This window comes from Tribolium castaneum, chromosome 2, assembly GCF_031307605.1.
Source record: "Tribolium castaneum strain GA2 chromosome 2, icTriCast1.1, whole genome shotgun sequence".
Taxonomy (NCBI): Eukaryota; Metazoa; Arthropoda; class Insecta; order Coleoptera; family Tenebrionidae; genus Tribolium; species Tribolium castaneum.
In genome coordinates, this window is record NC_087395.1 from 23,429,992 (window position 1) to 23,444,556 (window position 14,565).

The 14,565-nt window shown below is 32.3% G+C and overlaps 1 protein-coding gene across 1 annotated transcript in view; it reads right to left on the minus strand.

The window, feature by feature from the left end:
• Nucleotides 1-14,565, minus strand: part of Hs3st-A (Heparan sulfate 3-O sulfotransferase-A) — a 70,963-nt gene that overhangs the window by 17,557 nt on the left and 38,841 nt on the right. Inside the window, exon 2 of the mRNA XM_966452.4 lies at nt 3,567-3,666. Coding sequence (XP_971545.1) covers nt 3,567-3,625 — 59 coding nt within the window. The 5' untranslated portion in view covers nt 3,626-3,666. The remainder of the gene's footprint in view (nt 1-3,566; nt 3,667-14,565) is intronic.

Here is a 14,565-nt window from a genome sequence, read left to right on the forward strand (position 1 = left end):
CGGTTTGTTCCATCGTAAAGAGCACATCAAAATCTATAAGATAGGATAGGTTTCATTTAATTTTGAGACACTTTAAAAATTGACCGATTTTAAGGGGGGGGTGTTAACTTTTTTTTATTTTTTTTTATTTTCTCAATTATGACTAAACTATTTGAAAAAGTGGAACTGTTTTGATCCTTAGCTCTGCAAAATGATCCGGGGAATCGATTGGCATCGAAAAAATTGCCAAATTCCCCATAGTTTTTTAGTTATGAATTTTTTAAAATTTTACCAATTTTTGCATTTATCTGCAATTTGCTCAAAAACTATTAGTCGGAGAACAATTTTTTTTTTTGAAAAAAATAGATAATTCAAAGAGCTTTCCAACGATAATAAACTTCATGGGGTTATCTTTGATAGTTCCGGAGCTATTGCTCAACAAATGTTCCGGGTACCCAAAATCGACAAAAATTGCGACGAAAACTGAAAAAATCAAACATCAAAAAATCGAACATATGGACTTGTTTGGACTTTTAACAACTCTAGAGAGTTGTAAAGGCATATATAAATACGAAAAAGTATGATAGAACGAATTTAAAAAAAAAATTTTTTTTCACTTTCTTGAAGGTAAGTGTTTATTACTCAGGAAATTTTAGCAAAAAAAATCAAATTTTTAAATCTCATGAAAAGTTCGTATAATACAGAAAATGGGCCGCTGAATTCAATGGAACAAACCGCATTGCTCTACGACTTTTAGTTTTTGAGTTATGAATTTTTTTGTTGGATAAAATTTTCCACTACCCTAAATTTAGGCAAAAAATTTTAAATTTTTAATTCTTGTGAAAAATTGATATAATATGTAAAATGAGCCGTAGAATTCAATGGAACAAACCGCAATGCTCTACGACTTTTAGTTTTTTTTTAATAAATTTTTTTAGTGAAAAATTTTGATCGTCTCTGTAGCCGGAACCGTTGCCCGGAGCGGCTCCGGATTTAATCGAAAAAATAGAGAAAATTAAGCGCTATCAGATGGTTTTTTGTTTGTTGCTCTGAGTCTTAGAGTTTCCGAGAAAAACGCAAAAAAAGGTTTCCATTTTCACTTTTTTTCAATTTTCCATCGCCAATTACGGCGAAACTATTAAAGATATCGAGGAACGGAAAAATGGAGGACAACCGGAATAAAAAACTCTACAAAATGGCATAAGACTCAAGGCGATATCTCGCAAAAATTTTTTCAATTTTTAATCGCCGATTACGGCCAAACTAAAAGAGCTAGGAGAAAACTCTTTTTTCCATCGTAAAGAGCACATCAAAATCTATAAGATAGGATAGGTTTCATTTAATTTTGAGACACTTTAAAAATTGACCGATTTTAAGGGGGGGGTGTTAACTTTTTTTTATTTTTTTTTATTTTCTCAATTATGACTAAACTATTTAAAAAAGTGGAACTGTTTTGATCCCTAGCAATGCAAAATGATCCGGGGAATCGATTGGCATCGAAAAAATTGCCAAATTCCCCATAGTTTTTTAGTTATGAATTTTTTAAAATCTTACCAATTTTTGCATTTATCTGCAATTTGCTCAAAAACTATTAGTCGGAGAACAATATTTTTTTTTGAAGAAAATAGATAATTCAAAGAGCTTTCCAACGATAATAAACTTCATGGGGTTATCGCTGATAGTTCCGGAGCTATTGCTCAACAAATGTTCCTTGTACCCAAAATCGACAAAAATTGCGACGAAAATTGAAAAAATCAAACATCAAAAAATCGAACATATGGACTTGTTTGGACTTTTAACAACTCTAGAGAGTTGTAAAGGCATATATAAATACGAAAAAGTATGATAGAACGAATTTAAAAAAAAAAATTTTTTTCACTTTCTTGAAGGTAAGTGTTTATTACTCAGGAAATTTTAGCAAAAAAAATCAAATTTTTAAATCTCATGAAAAGTTCGTATAATACAGAAAATGGGCCGCTGAATTCAATGAAACAAACCGCATTGCTCTACGACTTTTAGTTTTTGAGTTATGAATTTTTTTGTTGGATAAAATTTTCCACTATGACAAATGGCTACCCTAAATTTAGGCAAAAAATTTTAAATTTTTAATTCTTGTGAAAAATTGATATAATATGTAAAATGAGCTGTAGAATTCAACCGAACAAACCGCAATGCTCTACGACTTTTAGTTTTTTTTTAATAAATTTTTTTAGTGAAAAACTTTGATCGCCTCTGTAGCCGGAACCGTTGCCCGGAGCGGCTCCGGGTTTAATCGAAAAAATAGAGAAAATTAAGCGCTATCAGATGGTTTTTTGTTTGTTGCTCTAAATCTTACAGTTTCCGAGAAAAACGCAAAAAAAATTTACGGGTTTCGGCCAAACTAAAAGAGCTAGGAGAAAACTCTTTTTTCCATCGTAAAGAGCGCATCAAAATCTATAAGATAGGATAAGTTTAATTTGATTTTGAGACACTTTTAAAATTGGCCATTTTGGCACATCCACCAAAATTGTAAATACTTTAACTCTTTTTCATCTTTGGAATGTAAGAACAGATTTACAATTTAATTTTAAAATAAAAAACTGTTAATAGATGTTTGAAAAAATCTAATTTAGTGCGTGAGTGGGCTTAAATTAGACGCACTTCAAAATTCATTACGTTGTTTTTAAATATTGAAATTAAAATGAGAATACAAACAGTAAAAAAATATTTCAATTAATGAAAAACGTAACAAATAATTGTTTGTGGACAATTAGCATCATATAAATTTTATTTGCTTTATCTGTTAACGCCTGTTAGTGATAAATAAACGGTGAAAAAACATGAGCAAAAAATTTGACGTCGGTGTAGCTTCTATTGCAAGTTCAAGCACGTATAAGTAATGTAATTGAAAAGTATTCACAAACCAAGACTAGCCAGTCGAACAAATGGTACGTTTAAATATTGTTCTGTAAATATGTATCTGTTTTCCATAAATAATTTTTTATTTGCTAGTTGTGTTTTTGTCAAAAAATATTCTTTGGACCATTAGTTCGTAAATATTTGTATAATTGTTTACAAAACATTTAGTTGAATATTTAGTTACAAATATACATTTACAAATTTAAAAAATACAAACTTTGCTATCCCGGCGCATCCACCAAAATTGCAATTTGCAATTATTTTTTACCATTTTGTGTTTCTATTTTATGATCGTCTGATTTTAAAAATATTGCAACTTATCTGCTACTTACTACATGTACTCTACAATATTACAAATGCGATTTTTATCCCGACGCATCCACCAAAATGTTAAATAATTAATAATCTTTGAAATGTTATGAGTGTTGACGTTTTTAAACGTAATTTAAATAACATAATAAATAATACAAAATGGTAATTGGCAAAGTAATAACGCTACCTATTCTTATCTAGTCTTAAGTTGAAGTTATAATTGTACTATTACTTTTATTTGTTTCTGTACACTGTGTACGGATGGAAATGAAGCAATTTTATTTTTATGTACTTCCTGATGTACCAACGATAAAACAGTGTAATTACATCTTAACGAATCCTCGAAACACGCAATTGCAGAACAGAAATTAACTTACAGGATATCGAAGTGCGGCGGCCGCACACATCTTCTGGAATCGGTTTTAGACGGGCTCATTGTCGCAGGTGCTCGATTTTATTCTTCATTTTTCACGTTTTCTGAAATAAGAAATGCGATTAGTGGCCGATTTAAATATTTAAATGAAGGAAAGCTTTCATAGTTTTTGGAGCAAATCCGATTCAAGTCTAATCGAGAAATGGCAATGGTTTCGTGTTGGCGCAAATTTACATTGTTCGTAACGGACTTGAGTCTAGTTCAATCAACTCGGAACTAATTTAGATGCACTTTTTGAACGCTTGAGCGAATTGTTTTTTGATTAAATTAATAACTGTTTTTGTTGCACGATTTAAAGGGCATTGGCATTCTGAGACGCCCGAAGGGCTGATCAGCAAACAAGTCTCCGCCATTTGGAGCGCTTTCTCCCTAATTTCCGCTAGATTTGAATCGGACAACTTCAAAGGGTTCGGTCAACCTCGGCGTCAGACTGAGCGAAATTATTCAACCGACTTGCTCCATAGTGAAGTTTTGGCCACATTTTTTCGCTCGAATTTATCGCAGACGCGAAACTGTGCAATAAATATCTGTCGACTTTACTTTAAATTTAATACCGTTGTGCTATGTAAAGTTTCAACAGGCGTGTGTTTACATTCGCAGCTACAAATCCAGAACAAATTTTATTCAGATATTTTGTGCGCTTACTCTTTAATAGTGTTGAGTTATTTCGGTCGTCGTGGGTCGAACGTAAGCCGGTATTTATTGGACTGAATTCGCTCAAAATACTAACAACTGCTTCCATTCTACGCCACACTGATCGCGAAAAGAAACTCCGAATAGAGCCACTTCCTAATTGCCCCTGAAAGTGAGTTTTTCTTTTATTTGAGTAGGCTCTCGACACTCGTAATTTTTAAGTTCGCTTCAGAGCTTGTCACAGGGATGATTTAAATTTCTGAAAGTCGCCGAATTGACGGGAGGGTATCACAAGTAAAAATTGCTGGATCTCAGTTCGAAAAGAAATTCTGTTTATTTTATCAATTTAAGTATTTTTTATTTTTTAATAATCACTTTGTCCCGGCTACGGATATCAAAAGGTTAGGATACGGAACGAGGTACAAATAAAACGTTCCCGTTTTTGATAGTTTCGCTAATGTCGCCAGAGAGCGCAGTTATTCCATTACCGTAAGTTTTCAGAGCAACCAGTTTGCAAAAGTGGTTGTATTTGTATAACGGTTAACACATAGCAAACAAAAAAATACAGGCAGATAGAGCATTAAATTCTCAATAGTAAGACATAGACCTAATGCAAAAATTTTATCGTAAACTACGTTTAAAAAATTGCAAACTTTTACCAATTTGCACCTAGCACCATATTTTTCAAAACGCTGCGAATACGGTTACAGATGCAAGAAAAATGTTAGGACAGAAGTTGTAGAAAATTAAATTTACTACAAAAAAGTCCGCGACACCATATATTTATTTTCAACCATTTAGGCCCCAAACTCGTTGAAAGACGCTCAAGCGACGGATTTGCCTCATTTTAGCGGTGATCAAGTATTGGAGTTAATTTATACCTAAACCGTTGAAGATGGAAATATAGTGTCGCGGACTTTTTTGTAGAAAATTTAATTCTCTACTACTTTGTTTTTTACATTTTTTTCATAACTTTAACCGTATTCGCAGCGTTTGCAAAAATACAAGGTGGAACGCAAATTGATGATTCTAACTGATAATTTTTTGTGCACCGTCGCATATTTATCAAAACGCTGGGAATACGGTTGAAGATATAAAAAAAGCGTAAGAAACAAAATTATAGAGAATTAAATTTTCTATAAAAAAGTCCGCGACACCATATTACTATCTTCTACAGTTTAGGTAAAAATTAACTTTCCGTTACTTGACCACTGGCAAAATCAAACAAATCCGTCGCTTTAGCGTCTTTGAACGTCTTTGGGGCCTAAACCGTTGACGTTAGAAATACAGTCTTGCGGACTTTTTCAAAGAAAATTTAATTCACTACAATTTTCTTCCAAACGTTTTTCTTCTATCTTTAACCGTATTCAAAGCGTTTTGAAAAATATGAGACTAAGCGCGAATCATAAATTTTAAATATTTTTTTCTCATGTTTCTTACGACAATTTTAACCTTCAGTTTTTCTCAGTCTGTTAAAAATGCAAGGCTCAATATTACTGCATTTTCTTCTAAGGAATTAATGAATTGGTTGGATTTAAATTAATTTAAAACGATCGACCATCAAGACGCTATAACGCTTGAAGCGCCCTCATTTTTAGTTTATCGTACTATTCCTTTAGGTTCAGAAAATCCTAGTTTTGTATGTCGTTTCCCTCCTAACTTATAGTCCTCCGTAGTCCCGGCGCATCCACCAAATTTCAATCTTATAGAAAACAAAAATAATGTTTCCGCTTTTATTACTATTTCTACCAACTCTTGTAGTTTTTACAATGGAATTGACTGGTTTAAATTTATAATCGTTTTCAGATATCCGCTTTCCAGATTTATAAATGATTTCATGTTGGCGTTCGTTGCCTTAATTTATACCTACTACGGAATATAAACCTTGTTACTAAATTTATCTAGATGTATTTTTGGGCAGATTTTCGTTTTATAGCCCATGAAAGCTATGCACGTAATTTAAAATCAAATGCCACGGTGTAACTATAAATAAAGCATGAATAAATGAACTTTAATTTCGTAAAAATAACCAAAAATAAAATTTTTCTGGAAAAACTTTCAATTTCAATATTTTTTAATCCGTTTTTTGGAAGCAATTTCGCGATCGTGCGATGATTGGCAGCATTCAATCCTGCATTAAAGTAAATTCGAAACCCGCGAGGAAACGCAAGTAAAATCGTTTAAGGTTTTCGCATTCGGGAAGTGATAAATCGTTACTGCAGACATGTGTGTTATAAATGTTATTGAAGCTTGTTTTAAATCATTTCTGTTCGTTACTTGAACAAGTCACGCAAGAGAAAAATCTTTGACAACTTCATTATTTCAGATAAATAATTGCGTCTCGCTTCCAATTAGCTAAAACAAAATTAAACTTTAAAAGCGTTGCAATCTAGGATCAAAAAGTTACTTCGTACGTTGCGACGAAAAATCACCGTTTTTTATAGTTATTTTCCCCAGCGGCCTAAATCACAATATTATGCTTTTAGGCAAAAAATCAGGTGCTCGCACAATACCGGTATAAAGCATAAAGCCGTGCGGAATATTAATATTATTTAAATTTCATTTGCAAAATGGAATGATAAACGTGACGTATTTTGCGAATAAATGTCTCGAATAAATTAGGCTCCACCAGAGAGCAAGACCGTATTTCACGTTTTTCTTCCAACAAATTGTTCCCGCGTTTGGCACTGAAAATCCATTCATTCAAATATTAGGCGAAAAGCTGATTTATTTTTAATTTTCTGGGAATTGTTTCGCGTGATTAGCGCATTGATAGCATCAAGTAGACCAACCCCGTGTACATAACGGGGAAGTCATGCAGTGTGCTATTATCATTGGGGGATGGGTCGATAAAGTAGAGTACTACAGACGCGCTAGTGGCCCTGAAAGTGACGTCAGGCCGCCCTTATAAATTATCAATCCGGCAAAGTGGGGGAAACCCGGACATTCCCAACATTTTTTGGCCCCGTCTCCCTCACCGGCTTTTTGTTAATTCAGATGATAATACAAATAGCTTCATGCATATTGTATTTTCCAAACAGGAAATTATACGGGCCACTTTGATACAATCTCCAAGCGAAGTGATTAAATGCGTGAAATGGCAAGGCACAAAAACTGATTTTCGGATTAGTGAAGATAACTTGGAGCAAATGTCAGATTAGATGAGACCTGTACAGTGTCCTTTATCGACATCGATAACGTGAACTTAGCACGAATCGTGAATTGTTAATGTGAGCTTGATTGGCTTATTAGTGAAAAGCTGCAGCTTTTTACCGGTTTAGGGACAAAGTTGGCCGGCCTGAAGGGAGTTGCCAACATAACACGCTGGTTGTCTGACTGAAGCGAGCGCTAATTGTGCACTCTGCGATAGTTTAAATGCCACTCCGGAGCAACGTCATTGTTTTCCTTATTGTTGAAAGACTTCGAATTAGTGCAAAGTTCAACAAGAATTAACTACTCAATTATAATAACAACACAATGTACGTTTGCCAAGCTGCAGTGCACCCAGGGATTAATTCTTTATACGGTGACTTTGAACGATGATTGTCTAATAAAATGGTGCCGATAAATTAAAATTTAAATGGATTTTGCTTTACAAAACCTAATGACTGCACCAATTAAAAAACAAGACCTTGATTTAAGATACAGACGAGAAATTTTGTTTATTTTTGGATTTTTTTTAAGAAATGTTAAACTACAGTTTTGTGGTTATGACAAAAATAATTTATTTTTATAACCCTTAAAGTTCAGACGATTATGCCTTTTTCTCAAAATTGCTGCTAATTTAATTGCAAAATAATGGAAAAATATTTAAATAAATTACAAATGAAAAAAATGCAGGGAGTATAATTTTTAAACAAATTTTAAGTCGAGGCTAATAATTCCAGGAAAAAACAGTTTTTGTAAATGATAAAAAATACATATCAATTTATTTTAAATACTCGTAATTTTTGGTTCCGCGTGAAACACCCTGTTCACCTATTTTTCATTACGTCTATGATTATGTCAAGACGTTATAACGCTTGAAGCGCCCTCATTTTTAGTTTGCCGTACTATTACTTCGGGCTCAGAAAATCCTCTGATTTTGAATCTCGTTTCGTCACCTAACTTATAGTCCTCCGTAGTTCCGGCGCATCCACCAAATTTTAATCTTTTAGAAAACAAAGATAATTTTTCGTCTTTAATTACTATTCTACCAACTCTCATAAACTGCGAACACTAAAAAATTAAAAACCATAATAAGTGAGTTCTTACAATACGATTGACTGGTTTAAATTTATAATCATTTTCAAATATCCGCTTCGTAGATTTATAAATAATAAACAGGGAGTACAATTTTTAGACAAGCTTTAAATCAAGGCTAATGATTCCATGGAAAAACGGTTTTGTAAACGATAAAAAATACGTATTAATTTATTTTAAATACTCATAATTTCTGGTTCTCCACGAAACACACTGTTCATCTATTTTTCATTACGTCTATGATTATATCAAGACGCTATAACGCTGGAAGCGCCCTCATTTTTAGTTTGCCGTACTATTAATTCGGGCTCAGAAAATCCTCTGACTTTGTATCTCGTTTCGTTTCCTAACTTATAGTCCTCGTTAGTCCCGGCGCATCCACCAAATTTTAATCTTTTAGAAAACAAAAATAATTTTTCGTCTTTTATTACTATTCTACCAACTCTTATAGACTGCCAACATTAAAAAAAAATAAAAACCATAATAACTGAGTTCTTACAATACGATTGACTGGTTTAAATTTATAATCGTTTTTAAATATCCGCTTCGTAGATATTTAAATCATTAAATAAATTAAATCATTGATATAAATGATAAACAGGGAGTACAATTTTTAGACAAGCTTTAAATCGAAGCTAATGATTCCATGAAGAAACGGTTTTTGTAAACGATAAAAAATACATATCAATCAATTTTAAATACTCATAATTTCTGGTTGCGCACGAAACACACTGTTCACCTATTTTTCATTACGTCTATGATTATGTCAAGACGCTGTAACGCTTGAAGCGCCCTCATTTTTAGTTTGCCGTACTATTCCTTTGGGTTCAGAAAATCCTCCGACTTTGTATCTCGTTTCATCTCCTAACTTATAGTCCTCCGTAGTCCCGGCGCATCCACCAAATTTTAATCTTTTAGAAAACAAATATAATCTTTCGTCTTTTATTACTATTCTACCAACTCTCAGAGACTGCCAACATTAAAAAAAAATAAAAACCATAATAACTGAGTTTTTACAATACGATTGACTGGTTTAAATTTATAATCGTTTTTAAATATCCGCTTCGTAGATATTTAAATCATTAAATAATTTAAATCATTGATATAAATGATAAACAGGGAGTACAATTTTTAGACAACCTTTAAATCGAGGCTAATGATTCCATGAAGAAACGGTTTTTGTAAACGATAAAAAATACATATCAATCAATTTTAAATACTCATAATTTCTGGTGCCGCATGAAACACACTGTTCACGTATTTTTCATTATGTCTACGATTTAGTCAAGACGCTATAACGCTCAATGCGCCCTCATTTTTAGTTTGCCGTACTATTCCTTTGGGTTCAGAAAATCCTCCGATTTTGTATCTCGTTTCGTCTCTTAACTTATAGTCCTCCGTAGTCCCGGCGCATCCACCAAATTTTAATCTTTTAGAAAACAAAGATAATCTTTCGTCTTTTATTACTATTCTACCAACTCTCATAGACTGCGAATATTAAAAAAATTAAAAACCATAATAAATGAATTTTTACAATACGATTGACTGGTTTAAATTTATAATCGTCTTCAAATATCTGCTTTGTAGATTTATAAATGATTTTAAACTTTCTGAAGAAAGTTTTAATTCGGAGTGAGGAAGAGAAATAATTACCCGAATGACAATTCAAATAATAAATTTTGTTCTAGAAGTTCAAAAATTTGTTAATATTAAAAAAAATAAACAATATAAAAATTCAAAACGGACCTAAATTTGCTTTATAAAAATACATGTAAATATAAAATTGTGAACATGTTTTTGTGTTTTGTAGATTTTTAAATGCATCATAATAAGTTTTTAAAAAAATGCAAGTAGAGTTTGTTTAAATTTTCACATTTTGCGAAGAATTAATCCAATTCAGTGTGTGACGCGTTAGCCAGGCCCATAAATTGGCCCAAGTTAGGCATTTGTGTTTAGATCGCCTAAAATATAATTAGACTGCGGCGCTGACATTAAAACTTGTCGTCGTTACTTGGAGCTTTGGCGAAAGCTCGCAACAAAAGATCTGTTGGTATTAAACGACAATTAAATCCAGTCAAGGATAGATGTCCTGAATAATCCAACAGGCTGAAGTTGACTGTTATTTATTTAATTTAAGCCCATATCCTCGCATGTCAAAGTGATAAAACACATTACACAGTGTTAAAGGATTAGTCTGGCTCGTGACGGCAAACCTGATTTATTTTGCTCGCTTTGAATGCCATTTAAATTTAGCTATTTTACTGGACAACGTTCTTGCTTCAAATCGCAATTTATCTAGGGGCTGTGTCTAGGATGTCTCTCGAGGGGCGAATTATCCGCGCTGGCTGTTTTGTTCCGGATGTAAACTACCCCAAAATCCATATCATGATTGATACGTTTCTGCTTAAATTTTTCCAAACTAGTGAAGTAACAAAGTTCGCCCACGTTTGAAATGGATAACAGCTTATCCTGGATTCCGACACTGCGTAAACAGTCAACAAAAGTCAAAGGACTAAATGTGGAACCGCTTTGAAGCTCAAAATTAAAATAAAAACATGCTCTAGGTTTATTTTCTTTGTTGGAACGTGTTATGTCACAAACGCTCGTATATTTCTCAAGTTGGTGGGAACACTGTCAGTTGTAATATAAAAATTCGAATTTTTATCCAGCTTCCTTGAGTGTGTCACAGTTAAAACGCACACAATGCCTATATGTAAACTAGCATGTGCACGATTTTATTATGTAAATAACGCTTCACATAAATGCAACATTGCTGCATAACGTAGCGGCCCTATTCATATGCATACAACTTCAGAATCTGTTGATCCATCCGTTTTATTTGAGACGCCTGTGTAAACGCATTGGTTAATCATAAATTTAAATTGACGCGATTTGCATAAAATATATTCCCAACATGAAAAACTCAACATGTACACATTTGCTGACACAACTTGCTATATCTTGAGATCTTTTCACTACTGCCAGTTTTTTGCCAAATAAAAGCTGTTTAAATTTTGAGGCACTTTCTTACAGAGAATTTAATAATGTTATCAGCGGTTTTTTTGTAATAACATAAAGTTGTGTTTTTTAAATAAGAATCATAGTTGGCTATGACATTTTCGAAAAGCTTATTTTCTCTGAGCTGAAAACAGTACAAATACAGCTTGATATTTTTCTTTATTTTGATGAAAAATATATTTGAAATATTTGAAAGTAGTTGGCCATGGAAAAATTATTTCACATAAAAGGTGTGAATAATCTAGACGGTTATAAGTAAAACATGTGACATTATCAAATATGTTAAAGCTATTTTCAAAAATTTTCAAAAATTGAAAATATTTCAATTTTAAATACTTGTTGGGTTATATATTTTTCATAGTTTTTATAGAAAATCCAAAAAATTTTCGTAGCCCACTATAACGAAAAAGAGAAATTTTATGTTTTTTTTAATATTTCAAAATAATGTATTACACAAATACTCATATCCAATCAGAAAAAAATAAACTTTTCAAAAATATCACAGACGCCTGTGATTCCTAACTAAAAAATTAAAACTTTATGTTGTTACAGCTAAAAAAAATCGCTGATAACATTATTAAATTCTCTGTAAAAAATGCTTATCTAGAGTCTTTGTTTCAAATGTGTATATTTAAAATATTTGAAAATAGTTGGCCATGGAAAAATTATTTCACATAAAAGGTGTGATTAATTTCGAAATTTTTTTAGCGGATATTAAAGTAAAAAATGTAGAATTATAAAAATAAGTTATGTTAAAGTTATTTTCAATACTTAAAATACTTAATTAAAGTATTTTCAATACACTTTTTTATGATTTAGTGAAGTGCAATGAAGGTGACATTTTTACCGCAGATGGAATTTGATTTTGGTGTTTGGATTGACATTTTTTTCTAAAATAAAATTCTATTGATACGCAATCATACAATTAATAACATTTTTCTTCTTCCGACATTTCATGTTTAAAGTTGGAAAATAGAATGCCTACGTAAGCTTGCCATTTTAAATATAAAAAAAAAATAATTTTGATTAATTAATCTAATAAAAATTTATTATGCTGTTTTTGAATCAATTAGGGTTTAAAAACCAGTGAATTATAAATACTTGTTGGGTAATACAATTTTCATAAAATTAATTAAAAATCAAAAATTTTTTCATGGCCTACTATAAACAAAAAGCGAAATGTTTTGTTTTTTCCTAAATATTTAAAATTATGTATTTCACAAATAGACATATCAAATCAAAAAAAAATAAGCTTTTCGAAAATGTCATAGCCAACTATGATTCCTACTTTAAAAAATACAACTATGTTATTACAGTTAAACGAGTAATTGAAAAAAATCGCTGATAACATTATTAGATTCTCTGAAAAAAGTGCCTGTATAATGTCTTTCAAATGTGTATCTTTTGTAAAGGAAGATATGGTTTTTTAAAATTTCGCTAAAATGTTTTTGCAAATGCGGTTTCGACCAAAATTATTTTCTCACAAACGGAGCCGAAAATGTGTCAATTGTTTTTGTCTAAACCTTTTAGTTTCGAAGATTCCCTATTTGGACATTAAAAATGCCGCACCCTGTACACACTTACTATTACATAAGTAGCTATTAAGCCTAGAAATTAATATGAAAGCAAGGTTCATAAAAATGAAATGATCGAATTACGTCTTAATTTCAACAATCGAACATTTTAGTCAAATTAATCCCGAAATAGAGAAAAAGTCGCGGACTCGTGCATCCTCGCACCCACCCAAAGTCAAGCCATCCAAACTCGCGAATCTTAATTTGTACAAAGCATAATTTATTCGGCAACTTTTAAACTTAATTTACGGAAATTGCCATTGTTGGGAAGTTTGTGTAAAGCTTGATGGGGAGTTTTAGCGATAAGTATTGTCATTATAAAGTTTAAGCAACATCATCATGTATTCAGGACATAACCTATCATTTTATGATAAAATCGAGCCTAAACAAGCGGCTTGGCATCGATTTCTCATTTGTCGTTTTCGATTAATTATTAAAAGTTGAGTAAGCGAGTCATTTAGGCAAATATTTCGGTCTTTCGTCCAGTTTTAATGCCGTTCTGAGCGAGGTCCGTGCTGCATGGCTGCCGAGGCCGAGGTCAGGTCGATTCCGGAACCTTGACTTACAATACAGTCACACCTCTTGCGTCTCGACGCCGTTACGTCAGAGGTTAAATTCCGAACGGATTCGCCAGGAAGCGCCACGCTTTATGACCTATTTTTTGCTGGAAACGGGTGCCACCGTGATGGACGCCGCCGCGCTTTATTATTCATAAAGGCAAAAATTGGGCTCTTTCTGGAAAAGGAACGGCGCAAAATGGAACTCACAAAGCAAGTTCAAGGAGAAAAATTACTTTCATAACGATTATAACTGATAATGGAATGCGGGGTGATGTATGAGAGCGTTTGCGCCCCTAACGCGATTAATTGCACGGCGTTTTTTATTTTAAGAATCGCTTTCATTAGCGTTTGCTTGTATTACCATAATTTCATTCGACCAGAGCTGCAAGAAAGTTCGCTCCACGCTGCTTGTGATAATTTTGAAATATTTTTGATTGCTGCCTTGTTCAGTATTTTAAATATTAAAAAATACTCGAACAGTTTAGAATTTTTTCTTATTATGTTAAGTAAAAATGACGATTGTCATTTAAATATTGCCACAGTGTCAAAATTAAGCATTAAAAAAATCGACTTGTACGAGAATTTTTTTGAAAAATGGGTACAAAAAAATATGAATTTTGTAGGAATTGTGGAAAAAGTTGCAGAAAACACTTGTACGTTTAGAGATAAGTATTTCATTGCAAACGCTGACTTCTGTGCGATTACTAGTTTAGAGGTAATAGATTTATTAAAACCTTGCTTTGAGAATTATGGTGGAGGCGCCGGGAATGGACATTTTAAATTGCATTATTCCAAGTAAAACTATAAATATATTGTTGATTTGTAACAATAATAATTGTTTTTTTACAAAAAAAACATACAAAAGTATATTTAGATGCAGGTGGTATTCGAAAACATCGAATAAATTAATTACAAT